This window comes from Eleutherodactylus coqui, chromosome 3, assembly GCF_035609145.1.
Source record: "Eleutherodactylus coqui strain aEleCoq1 chromosome 3, aEleCoq1.hap1, whole genome shotgun sequence".
In the NCBI taxonomy this organism is placed as follows: domain Eukaryota; kingdom Metazoa; phylum Chordata; class Amphibia; order Anura; family Eleutherodactylidae; genus Eleutherodactylus; species Eleutherodactylus coqui.
This window is the reverse complement of record NC_089839.1, coordinates 155,296,685-155,312,542: the sequence shown is the minus strand read 5'-3', so window position 1 is coordinate 155,312,542 and position 15,858 is coordinate 155,296,685. Positions and strand designations below refer to the sequence as shown.

Here is a 15,858-nt window from a genome sequence, read left to right as displayed (position 1 = left end):
ACTGTAGGGAAATGTCAGTTACAGAGTCGAGGATTCATTAGTCACAAGTATCACTACAGCAGGTACCAAGCAGCTATAATAGATACACTTATGGGCCAATAATACAGAGTAGGGGCCAGTATCACACAGAGGATGGACAAGTGCTGTGTACTCCGCTGCATTACCTTCCAGGCTCTGGGCCGCTAGGTAGGACAACAACGAGGGAGCAACAGTCACCACATGGGAGGAAAGGGTTGCAGGTAGGGCAGAATCATGCAAGCTTATGTGCACCACATTTGCAGATATTGCCTGCAGAGACAACTTAATTTTAATAGGAAATATAACACTTGCTATAAATGCGACATTACAGAAACATAATACAATTTCTTTAGTATCATTTACTATAAAGATACAACATCTGAGTAGTGGCCAATGCTTGTAACTGCAGGCGCAGCTCCCGAGCGGCGGACCCCGGCTGATCAACTATTGATGATTTTGAGAACTCCTTTAATGCAAACAATAACGTCCAACATGTACGAGCCACTACAAATTTTTGTGTTTTTTTTTTGCTGTGGATGACTCAATTGTAGCACACGAAAATGTCTATTTTAATTTAGGAGGTAGGCCGATTTTTGTGAAAAAGAAAACATGTCAAAAAGATGTCTGTCTTCAGCCTGGCAACCAAACTGGATTCTACTAGTCATTGTACTAGTGCAGGTTATAAATGCAAGCCATGAGCTAATAGCTTGCTATGGGGGCGTCAACACCTCTGCCCCAAGACAATAAGATGAATATTAGGCATTCTAGTACAACTAGCAGAGCTGTATTCACCTGACAGCTTGCAGTTTCTTATAAGTTAACTTGTTAAGACATAAAAACTTCCAAGACTTTCTGTTCTTCCATAACAGCCGGGCAGGTAAGAGTGCGCCATATCATCAGTGTCCGGCACATTATCTTGTCAGCAGGACTGTGGTATATTACACTTTAATGAGGTCACTGCCGTCTTCCTTACTCACAGAGAGAATACAGAAGATCAATCTCATCGGAATAATCTTCAAAATGAGAGCTGCAGGGGAAAAAAACAGACAATAATATAAATATAACATCAAAGATTGTGATTGCCCATATAAGTCATTTAAAGTGTAACCGTCGTTTATAAAAAAAAACGGTGTGGAGACCCCCACTGATCAGTGAAACAAAGGGGAAGAAATGTTCATCCAAGCATGCCAAATATAAAGCTGCTGCGTTCTGGGGGGGAAACAATGCCATGAACCCAACAAATACCAAAAGTGAATAAAATCACTACAAACATTGATTGTAGTATGCTTTATAGTTCAAAACTGGCTTTCAGGAAACATTTGGCCTCAGCGTTATTGGGCAAAAAAGAAAAACTACAGGATGAACGCTGCAAAAAACACCAGTTTTCAAATAGATTGGTTTCAAGAAGATACATTTCTGTGAAGAATGTCCACTTAAAGGGGTTCTCCAGGGAGAATACTATTGATGATGTATCCTCAGGATAGGTCATCAATAGTTGATCGGGCTGATGGCCGTCACTCAGGACCCCGACCGATCAACTGATTGCATGCCCGCTGAGAGCTCCGCAGTGACACAGAGGTCAGAGTGGAAGCAGCGGAAGTCTCTGCTCCGACTTCTGTCAAGTAGCTGGTGCTTGTAACTACAAGTGCAGTTCTCATTGACATCAACACGTGCTGTGCTTGCAGTTACAAGCGCCGGCCACTACACAGAGGTCGGAGCAGAGACTTCCGCTGCTTCCACTCTGACCTGTGTGTAACTGGGGTGCTGTCTGCGAGCGCTCAATCAGCTGATTGGTTGGGATCCTGAGCGACAGACCCCAGCCAATCAACTATTAACCTAGCCTGAGGATACATCATCAATAGTATTCTCCCTCGAGAACCCTTTTAAGTGGACATAATGGGAGGGAATCAAAAGAACCCCAGGAGGCGCCATAAGTATGTATGTAACATGTATGTAACAGCAATATCCTAGACCCTAAAGGTTTTTGTTAAAGGGGTTGTCCCGCGAAACAAAGTGGGTCTATACACTTCTGTATGGCCATATTAATGCACTTTGTAATGTACATTGTGCATTAATTATGAGCCATACAGAAGTTATCAGAAATTTTTCACTTACCTGCTCCGTTGCTAGCGTCCTCGTCTCCATGGAGCCGTCTAATTTCGGGCGTCTAATTGCCAGATTAGACGCGCTTGCGCAGTCCGGGTCTTCTTCTTTTCTCAATGGGGCCGCTCGTGCCGGATGCCAGCTCCGTGTAGCTCCGCCCCGTCACGTGCCGATTCCAGCCAATCAGGAGGCTGGAATCAGCAATGGACCGCACAGAAGAGCTGCGGTCCACCGAGGGAGAAGATCCCAGCGGCCATCTTCAACCGGTAAGTAAGAAGTCACCGGAGCGCGGGGATTCAGGTAAGCGCTGTGCGGATTTTTTTTTAGGTCCCTGCATCGGGTTTGTCTCGCGCCGAACGGGGGGGCTGTTGAAAAAAAAAAAAAAAACGTTTCGGCGCGGGACAACCCCTTTAATGATTCCACCACTTAAAGAGTTGGGTGACCTAACAGAAATTCATACTTGCATAAATTGTCAACTCTGTCGGGAAAAAAAGGGGTAACCCACATTCCTGGAAATGTTGGCAAGTCTCCTGGGCACTGGACATCAGGGATGTTGCTAGAGATCTGGAAGGAAGGGACTGGGGCAATTTCCCTTGGTCTGCCAAATCACACTACTTGTTTTATGTGCCGCTTCATTCCTCCTGCACGGCGTGCAGCATCTTCATGTGTGTCCTATCCTCCTGCTTTGTTCTCCATTAGTCCATGCTTCGGAACATCAGATAGGGGGAGACAGAGCCAGGAAGGAGAAAACATCAACCGATACATGAGCTGGTCAGAGGGAGGACTTGTGGGTCACTATTACCTTGTGGCGGCATTATCACTTAAAGGAGGCACTATTATCTTGTGGGGTAGGGCACTAAGGGGAATTACTACTTTCTGGTGAGCACTGTGGGACACTAAAAGGGAATTTTACTGTATTAGGAGCACAAAGAAGATACTTTATTATTACTCTGTAGGGGGGCACTGAGAAAGATGGAGGAAGCAGTAAGATGAGGAGTTTCCAGGTACCCCCTTCATTTTAGTGCCTTTGCTCCACCGGGTGTGGGCTGTAAATAGGGAATGTGGCATGTAAAAAAAAAAAGGGGGGGTCTGTGCTCACACCACTCTCTCTGGTCTCCCTACTGGCAGCTTCTAAAAGTTGGCAATTATGCAGACATTTAATACTTATTTGTGGGACGACCCTGAGAAGGAGTTCTCAATTATAAAATAATGCTGTAGATGTTCCATAAAAGAACAACCAGTTTTGTCGTAGATCGTTCCCTGGCCTACTAGCTAAAGTAAGTCTGTGCACGGATGGAAAGGCCGGCTGTACTGTAAGACTTATATGTAAGAATTATACATTATATTTGCAACTGGCTTGAAGAATTCACATGGCAACACATGTAGCACGGTGTACATATACATAAGAGGGTACCAAGGGACCTAGAATACTGTAAGCATACAATACCTGGTTGTAAGACTGGAAGCTAATGTCTTCCAACACATCACCATAGGTATGACGTGGCATCATACAATCTGCCACAGTGACATATGGCAGGGTCTCTGAGCAGCCAGTAGTGCTTAGAAAGTCACTGGCTAAACAGGCACCATGCCTTCTCTTCATCTGCTAGTACTCTTCGACAGATCCTTCGGACCCTTTAGTAAAGCCCTGGAGTTTCTTAGAACTCAGTTTGAGAAACCATGACTACATGAAAACCGAGCTTCAATAGTATAGAATCGTATTAAAAAGCTTTTTTTTACCCCTTTTTTCCTTTAAATGAATACAGTGTAACAAGCAAGTGAGCAAGGCATTATTTAGTTGCAGCCTACATCCAAGTATCTTCAGAGGAGTTCTTGTTGTTTACAGCGTAGACTCTGAAGGGTTTAACCGTTAGCATTGCATTGCCATAACAACCCAATACTTAACATGTTGTGCTTTTAATTATTATTAGAATCATTCTACTCATTTGCATGCGCCCCCTCCCATGATATCTCTGCTAATGACTATACAAAATCATCTTAGACTGGATTTACTTGTAAGGATGGAAAGACCAGCTTCCTGCTGGGGAAAAGATCAAACGTGCTGAAATTACAGGATATATTACTATATATACACATTAATATACGCACATACACAGTCCTCATCTTCACCTAGGTGCTATTTAATACTTGGAAAGGCTTTTGCCATTGTGAAATATTAATTGTGAAGGATTCCATATGTCAAATGATAGAAATGAATAGAAGAAAAGACACTATAGATCAGTGGTGGCGAACCTATGGCACGCGTGCCAGAAGCGGCACTCAGAGCCTTCCCAGCTGGCACTCGCTGCCGTCAGCCACTCACCACATTAGTAAATACTGGCAGGGGTGCCGCAGCTCCCCTGCTGGTATGCACTCAGCAGCACTGCTAGAGGCGCTGATCCCGGAGCACACTGTGATGTCAGTGTGCAGCCAGGATCCTCCTCCCCCCTCCTTTGATGTCTCCTACTTGGTTCCGCGAGAGCAGGGAAGGGAGGAGGTGTCCGGCAGCACATCACAGTGTGCTCCTGGGAAAAGTGGCAGCAACAGCACCAAGCAGAGGAGGTGGGGGGGGAGGGGAAATTTGGGTCTCAGAGGGGGCTTGAGTGCTATTACTTCAGGGGCCACTGTGGGATGTCGCTATTACTACTTGGGGCCACTGTGGGATGTCACTATTACTATTGGCTACTGTGGGATGTCACTATTACTAATGGGGACGCTGTGAAATGTCACTATTACTACTGGGGACCACTGTGGAGTGTCACTATTACTACTGGGGGCTGTTGTGGGATTTCACTATTACTACTGGGGGCTGTTGTGGGATTTCACTATTACTACTGGGGGCTGTTGTGGGATTTCACTATTACTACTGGGGGCTGTTGTGGGATTTCACTATTACTACTGGGCTGATGTGGGATGTCACTATTACTACTGGGGCCACTGTGGGATGTCACTATTACCACTGAGACCACTGTGTGGTGTCACTATTACTACTGGGGGAGCCACTGTGGGATGTCACTATTACGACTAGGGCCACGGTGCGGTGTCACTATTACTGCTGGGGCCGCTGTGCGGGGGTTACTATAACCATTAAGCCGCTTTGGGGGGGGGGGTCACTTAGCGCTGGGGCTGCTCTGGGGTTGTCACCCTTACTGCTGGGGCCGCTCTGGGGGGGGGGGGGGGGGGGTCAATATCACTGCTGGGATATGTTTACACGAGTTGGAAATGCTGCAGAATGTCCTCAGTGGAAATTTCCATGGCAAATTCCACAGCATTTCCGCATCCAAAAGAAGTCAAAATCTGCACCCGGTCTATTTTGAAACAGCCTTGTCCTTTTAAGAACAACAGAGGTAAAAATCATACGCCGTGATAAGCCCCGCCCCCTGACATTTGGCACTTTACAATAAATAAGTGGGTTTTGAGTTGCAGTTTGGGCACTCGGTCTCTAAAACATTCGCCATCACTGATGTAGATGATTGTTCTAAATGATCACATTGAAGCAATTATATATTGCAATAAGCGAACTATGACAATATAAAAAAAACACATTAAGGGTGAATTCACAAGTCGCAAATCTTGAGTTGCACCCAAATCCACAGCATACATATACTGCACTGCATATTTTGGTGCAGATTTTGACACAGATTTTACCCTTTTAATGGAAGGAATGAAGTCTACTGCAGATCAGAGAGTCAAAATCCACACCAGTGGTGCAAATTTTGACACAGAAATTCACACAATTTTGGTGCCAATTTTCTGCTGAGGAATATCCATACCAAATCTGCTACATGTGAATGTGCCTTAAGACTTCTTACTGTGTAGCTCCAAAACCTTATGTACTATGTATGAATGTTTTGTTTTCGTTTTTTTTTTGCTTAAAGAAGCACTTCAGGGAAACTTTTCATCATTCCCTCAAGGTGCAACTGCCTTACAGAGCGTAATAGCGAGGATAATAAACTTACTGATCACTATATTGATGAAAAAGCGTCTCGGATCTCCCGATGCCCCACGTGACCCCTGCCGTATCTTTTAGCAGACTGGAAGTCACCCTTTCTATGAGACTGACTTTATGGCTCTCATACGACCGAATAGAAAAAGTCTCTTCCGGTCCATTCAACCGACACAGCAGGATTCAACAAATCACAGTAGGACAAGGGGAACCTGGAGGGGCTACTTCATCAGTATAGTGTTGGGCAAGTATATTATTCCCCTTGTATGTTCTGTATGGCAGTTGCATTCTGGGGAAATTATAAAAAGTTTCCCGAAGTGGCACTTTAAAGGAATATTCCAACCAAATTTCCCTGTGTTATACCTACAGAATGTGACATAAATGTCTGATAGGTTTTCAGAGAATAGGGGTACATATACCCCAATTTTGTAATCCAAAGAATACATAAAGACTGAAGAAACAGTCTGATATAACCACAGCAGCCAAACTACAGTATGTGATTTATATTGGAGAAAAGCCATGAATGTTATACAGTTCTCTTGCTTAGTGGGTGTATAGACTGTATCCCAGTGCCAAGAACTGCATGTTTTCTGACTAAAGTGGTGATGGCGGAGGAACACATTGTAAAATCATTTTAAGAAGGGCTTGTCTAAAAATAAGTTGTTTTTTAAAGGTAAGCAGGTAACTCCTTGTAGGGATCTCACTGGGATTGATAAAATGCTTTGATCTGTTCCTGCACTAAGAGTGGCGGATTGCAGACAGTCAATGAATATCTTTGAAACCCAGTGACATATATAATACCATATAGTGAGTTTATGGGTGTGCTACATACATAGAACTAAATGGTGTAGCAGATCCACAGACTCCTTGCCTGGAAATGTCTACCCATACAGCATTCATCTCCTTCCTGTATGGGGGGAGCACAGAGACAGACAGCATTTTTAGAGATATTAGAAAGTTTCACTTACTGCATTGCTAAAGCAGATCACAGCAATGTATAAGTCACCTTTAGCGATGGGAGTAAAGAGGGATATTATAGTCAGATGGCACAAACCTGGCAGGTGTCTCAAGGATCATGGGAATTTCATTAAACCGGGGCTCATTCATCACCTTTCTAAATCCCTCTAATCCAATGTGTCCTCTGCCAATATTTTCATGACGGTCAAGCCGACAGCCAACTCCACCTGGGATTATATCAAAGGTTATGGAGAGAAAACAAGGGCAATAATTATTACTATATTTCTACATTGTTGTAGCAGCAGATTCTAAATTATAGTTTGTATGGTTGACGCACCAGTCATGTGAAGGGAATGACTCTACTAGCTCTATATAGGTTGTCTGCAACGAATGCTTCCGTCACTTAACCCCTTAAGGACCAAGCTGTTTTGTATCTAGAGGACCAGACACTTTTTAGGGATTTTACCCTTGTGGTGGTTTTGCTGCCCTATTTGTTGTTCTTCAGCTACCAAAATTATTTTTGCTGCGTTTTTTCCCCCCGTAACATATAGGGCTATTTTGTTCGTATCTCTTTCACTGACTTTTTTTTCCCAGTTTTTTAGTTTTATTGGGGGTAAAATGTAAAAGAAACTATTTAAAATTTATAGTATTTTAAATTAGTAAATTTACACTAAAATAAAGTATGGGAACGGGTTCCTCTTTTTTTTCCAGACGTTTTGACATATAATATGTATGGTTTTAGATTACAGGACACATACGGCGATGGTTTGAGTGGGCGTCGGCTTTGGGTTATTTTCTTTTTTTATGCATATATTTTTATTTTATTCTGTAATTTTTTTAAACTTATTTATGGAATTTTTTTTTACCATCTAGGACCCCCGTGATGTCATATAAGACCTCTAAGGGGTCATTCACATGGTTTTTTTGTTTTTTTTATCTGGGGCATTCATAGGAGCCCCACTTGCAGGGAAAAACATCCCCCTGCAGTGACATCAGTCACTGGCAGAGATGTTCAGGGTCTGTTTGGAACCTGCAGCTCTACTGTAACAGGGGGAACCAGACGGTCATATGCTCACCGAGTCTCGTAGTGGAAGAATCACTTCCACATCTTAGTACATAGTGCTCACTGAGCGCTATGTACCCAGGAAAGGAGAAAGGCAGAAGTGGTTAAAAACACTTCTCCTCCTTGATTGCAGCGGCAGAGGCTTTAATCCCGCACCATATTTTTGCTAACGGCCAGGATTAAAGCCCGGGACCAAGCACCGTAAATTTACAGCGCTTGGTCCTTAAGAGATTAATAGTCGTTTTCTTAAAGACATTGATTAGTTTTTTTCTAGGATTCTCTACAAATTTCTGATCAGTGAGGCTCCAACCACTGAAACTCTAGAACAAAAGAGTAGTGATATTGGAGAATCACAATGCTGCCTCGTGGTCTCTGGTTAGTTTTTTTAGGCAATGACCTAGATAGCCATTGTATCAATGTCCATTCATACAGCCATTAAAGTAGCACAATGCTTTCTTAATGCCACTGGCAATTCATTCTAGCCATCAGTCTTATCCCACCAATGTCTTTGATGTGAGAACCTCTTAAATTCTTTAGCCTTACTTTTATACAGACTGTTCATTCACATTAAGAATTAATGCTCAATTTAAACCTTCCTCCATGGATGTATTTTCTAGACTCTCTAGCTGCAGTTGAGTTCCAGAGCTGCCCACTACAACATGCAGGATATGTACGGGGGGCCGGCTGCGTGACCTTCAATGAATGAAGACTGTAAATTAACTATAAATGCCAGTACTGTACAGAACCACCACCAGAGTCATTAGCAGTATCAAACATACAAACATAGAAAACCTCAATGGATTGCAGCTAATAAAGATTACCAAGTTTGATTAATGCTACAGAGTTGTTCTGAATGGTATTAGTTCATGTATCCTACGGCTTTGCAATAGACATGTAACATGTGGTGAAAGAAAGCCAGTGGACATGAGGCCTCAGACCTCAAAGGGCCCCTAGCTGCCGATTGGCTGCATTGCTGTCCAGCTGGGAAAAGACTTACAGTGGCTTGTTCCTTATTTTCCTGCAGTGCTGATATGCTGTATATCCATGTCACCACTGCAGCCAATCAGTGGCCTCAACAATAACGCTGGCATGTACGGCATGAGACCGCAGAGGGCGCGTGAATGTATGGCACCACTGAAGGTGATGTTTTGGCGTTTTGAATGGTAATATTCGGACTTTTTTTTATTTTTATCTCTTTAGAAGTATTGGGCTTTTTAGTTTAGTGATCAGCGGAAAATGACATTGACTTGTTAAGCTTTATCTATAGCAAACCCTTGTGCAGAATGTTTGAAACTACAGCTATACCTGCATTTCTATTTGTCTTATCAATAGTTAAACACATGTATCCTGTTTCAGTAGGATCTAAACAATAGCAGATCCTCTACTAGCACGGCCCTTATTAAAGTAAACACAATTCCTCTTAAATAAAACAATCAGAAGTGTTTCCGCACCAAGTCATCAATTACCGTAGAGCTGCAGCTGAATACTGGCTTCCACCTCACCATTAGCATATGAAAAACTGATCATAACTTAAAGCATCTACTACACCACAATCCAGTGCGCCAACCGGGGAAATAAGGGAGTAGTAATCAACAGTAACACTGCTAGTCCAAAACGTAGGAGAATACAACAACATTCAATATGTATAAGCATCCATTACAATGGCGCCACAGTAGCGGAAAAACATGAAATGGTGCGCCAGCAGGTAAAAGAATAATAAGAGCAATTATAACAGAGCTAAAGAGGAGAGGTGACATTCAAAGCAATAGTACCAATATATATTCTCTCACCAGTGATGAAGTAAAAACCACGTGGGACGCGCTGTTGTTTATCAGCGCGAGGAGGACCACGCTAGGTAAAACTCGCCCGATTATAAATGCTTTTATTATTATTTTACTAGCTTGGGGCACCTTTATAATGGATGCTTATGCATATTGAATGCGGCATGTGTTATATTCTAAGTTTTGGACAAGCAGTATTACTGGTATTACTTCTCGCACCTTTCACCTGTTTGCACCTTGAATTGCTGGTATAATAAACACAATTCCTGATATCAATCTCTGCATCACATCCAGAATGATCAGAAACATCAGAAAGGCTAAACTTTAACCCTTTCCAATCCAGTTTCCCTAAGGATAGGTCATCAGTAGTATTCACCCTGGAAAACCTCTTTAATGACAGTCCAGTTCCACTTGGTATTATTGTATCTTGACGCCACCAGGAAGTACTGGTGGAGACAAGTCTGACTGCCTGGTGAGAACCGCTGAAGCTCATTGGCTGCAGAAAAGGCTTGGCTCCAGGTCCTGCCAGGTAAGTAGAATTATCCCTTCCCCTGTGAATACTGCTTTATATGCTCCTGCTTTGTCATCCCCGGCCCTCCTATCCCCACTCCTGGTCTCCCCTCCCGGTTCCCCGGGTGCTAATAGTGCTCCCTGCGGCCGGCTCTTAATAGTGCTCCCCACGGCCACCTCCCTGACTGTTAATAGTGCTCCCCACGGCTGGATCTCAGCTCCCACCTCCCCAGCTGGTAAAACTGTTCCCCGTACCTGCACTTTGGTGACCGCCCCTGTTATCCCCACTGCTGCAGTTTGGTGTCCGGCACAGTGGTCTTTAGCCCTCGTGCCTGTGCACCCAACTGCAGCAGTTTCTCTCACCGGCCCTTTGACGCAGCTGTTCGTTCTCCCCACTCACAGCCGATGTGACATCTCCTGTCCCCACTCCGCGGTTCCCGCCTCTCCTGCATGGCGGCACCATATCCACGACAGTACTACATGTATAGCTACTGCCTGTGTATTGATTGTTGGCTGCCGTGGACGGTTAGGGATGATTTTCCTTTTACCCTTACATTATTAGTTGTAAATCGTTCCATGTAACATAGAATTATTTACAACTAATAATGTAAGCCAAAAAGGAAGATCATCCCTAACCGTCCACGGCAGCCAACAATCAATACACACTGTGCTGCTAGGACCTTTGCCATGTCAGCCTATGGGGAGCTAATGGGTGTAACAGGGGCTTTCCCCCTGTCAAACCCCTAGCTTCCTGGTGGCGTCAAGATACAATTATACCGCTCAACTTACTAGAAAGGAGAGGGTATGGGGAATCCTATACCCTCTCCTGAGGGGACATCCAAAAGGTCAGATAGGAGAACCAAATTACAAAAAAGAGGATTTTTTACTCACCGTAAAATCTCTTTCTCGTCTCGTCATTGGAGGACACAGCAAAGACCGTGGGGATATAGCTTCTGCCACTAGGAGGCGACACTAAGCACAAAGTTAGCTCCGCCCTCTGGCTATATCCCTCCTGCCGACACCCGGCTAATCAGTTTGTCATGCCAGCAGTTGGAGTAGCCATGCGGGAACAGAGAGACAACAATAGTTAGCAATATGACACATCAACTGTAATGAAAAAACACATGACCATGTGCGACTTACAGAATCCGGAGTCCGACCAGGACCACCACTGTGTCATATAAAGAAAGAGGGGTGGCTGCTGTGTCCCCCAATAACGAGACGAGAAAGAGATTTTACGGTGAGTAAAAAATCCTCTTTTCTCGCTCCTGTCATTGGGGTACACAGCAAAGACCGTGGGACGTCCCACAGCCGTCCCCAAGGGTGGGTACAAATAAATCATAAATGCATGCGGTCAGTTTACAGCCGTCTGTAAAACCTTTCGATCCAGCGAAGCGTCGGCTGATGCAAACGTATGCATCTGATAAACTTAGAAAAAGGCGTGCAGGGATACCCAGGAAGCTGCCCTACACACTTGTGACACTGAGGCCCTGTGATTTACCGCCCATGAAGCCCCCACTGCTCTGGCGGAGTGTGCTGTCACCTGGAATGGCAGTGTCTTACCTCTAACTGGGTAGGCCTCCACCACTGCCGACCGAAACCAGCGAGCAATTGTCACCTTTGATGCTGAAGACCACGTCTCGGACCATCCATTCACAAACAGGGAACCCGAGCGCCGGAAGGACGCGGTCTGGTCCAAATACGTCCTCAGGCGCGGACTAGGTCTAAGGTATGTAGAGCCCGTCCCCTGGGGGGGGGGGGGGGAACAGCCTCTGGACACGATGGTAGTACAATGTCTTCATTAATGTGGAAGGTTGACACCACCTTTGGGAGAAAAGACCACACCGGTCGCAGCACCACCCTATCCTGGTGAAAAACCATAAAGGGTGGTTTTGCCGACAGCGCCGCAATCTCCGACACCCTGCGAAAGGAGGTAACCGCCACCAGGAAGGCGACCTCCCAGGACATCAGCCGCCGCGGTATCTCCGCTAATGGTTCAAACGGATGGGCCTGTATGGCATCCAGAACCAGTTTTAGGTCCCAGGGTGGCAGCAGAGACCGAAAAGGCCGGAACCTATCCCTTAAGGGAGCTGAGGCTCAGGCCCAAGTCAAACCCGTCCTGGAGAAAAGACAGGAGGCGGGCCAACGAGAAATGCCTCGGGTGTGCCCCCCTCTGCTCGCACCAGCGAAGGAATATTTTCCACACCCGGTGATATAGCAAAAAATTCCATGCAGGAAGTGTAATCCACGCTTGCCTGCAGAGCAAAATTTGTAATCCTCTCTATTTAGTCATATTTAAAATTGCCAGGTGTACCCATCTCTAACCAGACACGTATTTGCTGCACAGAGCCCTCGTCAGTGGTAGTGAAGTGAGCAAGCTGACAGCACAGCACACCATATTCTAGTGTTTGTTCTTTGGAATTATCCGGTGATATACTCTCAATGACGACGGCTTTCAGCCCTAATCATTGTTTGAATAACTGGGTCTGAGAAACCTGTGCCCTCAGTACCGTGGCCTCAACCGCCACGCCGTCCAACGCAGCGTAGCCAAATTCTGGCAGTAGAGGGGACCCTGAGAGAGAAGATCTTTTTGCAGAGGTAACCACCAGGGCGTGACTGCTACCAGGTCCATAAGTTCCGCGTACCGCGTTCTTCGCGGTCAATCTGGGACTAAGAGAATCACAGGTAGCCCTCCTTCCTGATTCTCCTGAGCAGCCGGGAAATGAGAGTAGTTTGTGGGAAGACCTAGGGGTAATGACAACCCGTCCGGGGAGCCATTAGCGCATCCGCTGCTAGTGCTCTGGGGTCCCTTGACCTGGCCAGCTAGGCTGGAAGCTTCTGTTTGAAGCGGGATGCCATCCGATCAAGTGACTCCTCTGCTGCAGGTCCAGCCCTGATGGCTTATGTAAGCCACCGCGGTCGCACTGGCATTCCCTCCAGCCGATGTGCAAAGAACTGCAAGGTCCGGAATACTGCTTGCAGCTCCAATACATTTATATGGAGACCGGATTCCTGCCTGCACCAGGTTCCCTGTGCTGACGAATGGGGATTTGTAAATATGCATCCTGGATATCTATCGAGGAAAGGAACTTCCCTGCCTCCAAGGATGCGATGACCGGTCGTACAGATTCCATGCGGAAATGACGAACTGCCACCAACTTGTTCAACTTCTTTAGATCCACAATCGGACAGACAGCCATCCTTTTCAGGGACCACCAAAGGATTAGTGTAGAACCCTGCGAAGTGATGCTCGGGGAGAGCTTGCACCACCACCCCCTGCAAAATAGAGAGTGTGGACCACCTTGAGGAAAGCTGCCGCTTTCCCTGGGTCCCCCGGGGTTCTGGACCGAAAAAGGGGTGGGCGCGTGGTTGCATCAGGAACTCTATCGCATAGCCCCTGGACACGACCTCCTGTGACCTCGAGAAGCCGACCCCCCACCCTATCCGAAACAGGTGGGGGCAGTCCCTCATGCGGAGGGCTTTTGGAACTCTTCGTAGGCTGAGGCCCACGCCAAGAGACCTTGGTTTAAAGGGAGGCCTCTTCCTTTATTCCCGCTCCTGCGGACCTTTCCTCTCCATCCTGCGAGGACTCGTCCGGCGACAGGAGCGAACGTCTCTGCTGCGGGGATGACCGCTTTGGACGATTCTGCGGCAAAAGCAAGCTCTTTTCACCCGTAGAAGTCAACGGGACCTGGGCTTCCCAGGCGGACATCCATACTGGTACTTGCCAGGCCTCAAGCTGGCTGGGGGCCGCCATCTGACGAGAGCAGGAACATTCAGCTTAGAATGCCCGTTGACCCTCTGAGATGAGCCCGACTAGCTCGGCGCCAAAAAGGCGAGATCCTCCAAAGGGCATATTGCTTAACGACCCTTTTGAAGAAGCATCTGCATCCCACGATTTTAACCATAGGCTCCAGCGAGTTGCCATTGATGCCGCAGAGGCCCGAGCCACCTGTTTGGCTGCATCTGCTGTGCTGTGCCCGGCAAATTCCCGGGAAAAGCTCCTTCAAGGACTCCCCCTCGTAACCGTTTTGCCCAGTCAGTAATAGCCTTACTGACCCGGGAAGAGTCAAACACAGGCTTAAGAGCCGACCTAGCCGCCTCAAAAACGGTCTTCGCCAACGCCTTGACCTTTCGATCCTTGAAATCCCTGAGATCGGAGGACTCCGCCGTAGGCAGCATAATAGGCTTAGCCAGGCGAGAGATAGGCGGATCAACTAGCGGTGGGATCGACCACTTCTCCTAACTCTTGTGAGAAGAGGTATTTCCCGTCCAAGTAACCAAACTTGGAAAAAAACGCTTATCCCGATGCCTTCCACTCCTTAGATAGGACCTAGTCAAAGGCCTCATGGGCAGGAAAGGTCTTCGGGAAGTGTTTGGGCTGCCTAAAAGAAAACAATATCCCAGACGCCTGTGGCTCTTGCTCAGTGAGCTGAAACGCATCCCTAAGCTCTCCACCATCGCCGAAAATCTAAGGACCTCATCCTCCTCCATGACAAAGTCTGAGGAGGATTCAGACCAATCCTCGTCCGAACAAACCTTCTCTGCCGATGATCGACGTGACCTTGTACCTGAGGAGCGCAAAAACGACGAGGAGGATGGAGATCAGGAGGACCGCCGTGAGTCCGGGGGCCTGTCCCATCTTCGCCGACGGCCGCGCTGCGAGCCATCTCTTTCTCTCACGTGAACCTGAAGCGTCCTGTGCCAACTTCTCCAAAATCGCACCAGACGCCCGAGTGAGGACCGACACCGCAAGGGACAAGGAGTGGGCCCACTCCGGCTCGGCCATAAATGGGGGCTGAACGGGGGAGGGGTGCTTTGCACTGTCATTTGTTTCGCTGGGGAACAGTCTCTACGAAACGTCTCAGCCTGTCCGCATGCGAACTCTAGGTTACAGCGTGAGCAAGCAAAGTGCGTTACTGTTGCTGTCCTTGGTCCAGCCTCCAGAACTCTGGGGTCGGACATGGTGCTGGGATTTCGACCTGGCAAAAAGCTGCAAACTATCCTCCACTATGCCAACCGCCGGCAGGAGGGATGAGCAGCAAGAGGGGAGAGATAGCCGCCAGGCAGCTTACCCTGGGTCCTTGTCGAGGTCCGAAGAGGTCCGGGGAGCCGCTGGGTCGAGAGCCTGCAAATGCTGAAGAGGCCTCCTGGAGCTTCCAGCCTGAGCAAGCACAGCAGCAAGGAGTGAAGGCGCAGGGCGGTCTCAATCTTTGGCGTGCTGTCTCCCGATATGCTGCTTCACTACATCATCCCTCCTCACAATCCTAAAAGAGGAAGGGAGGGAGGGAGGAAGGGAAGGAGGGAGGAAGGGAGAGGCGGCGTGCATCACAACGAGGCCACGCCCCGGTGGCGCGAAGCCACGCCCACATCAGCGAGGTCACGCCCCCACAACCGCTCACGAAGCCACACCCATGCGTCACTAGGGGTGTGGTCAAGTCGGAGCCACGCCCCCTTCCGGCCCAGAGTGTTGCTGCCGC

At 47.1% G+C, this 15,858-nt stretch overlaps 1 protein-coding gene across 1 annotated transcript in view; it reads right to left on the bottom strand.

The window, feature by feature from the left end:
• Positions 1-275: 275 nt before the first annotated feature.
• The window catches only part of LOC136621147 (probable endonuclease 4), a 33,349-nt gene continuing 17,766 nt past the window's right edge, over positions 276-15,858 (bottom strand). The window contains exons 10-11 of the mRNA XM_066596409.1: positions 7,122-7,251; positions 276-1,045 (exon numbers count right to left, since the gene is read on the bottom strand). Of these exons, the coding sequence (XP_066452506.1) occupies positions 988-1,045; positions 7,122-7,251 (188 nt within the window). The 3' untranslated portion in view covers positions 276-987. The remainder of the gene's footprint in view (positions 1,046-7,121; positions 7,252-15,858) is intronic.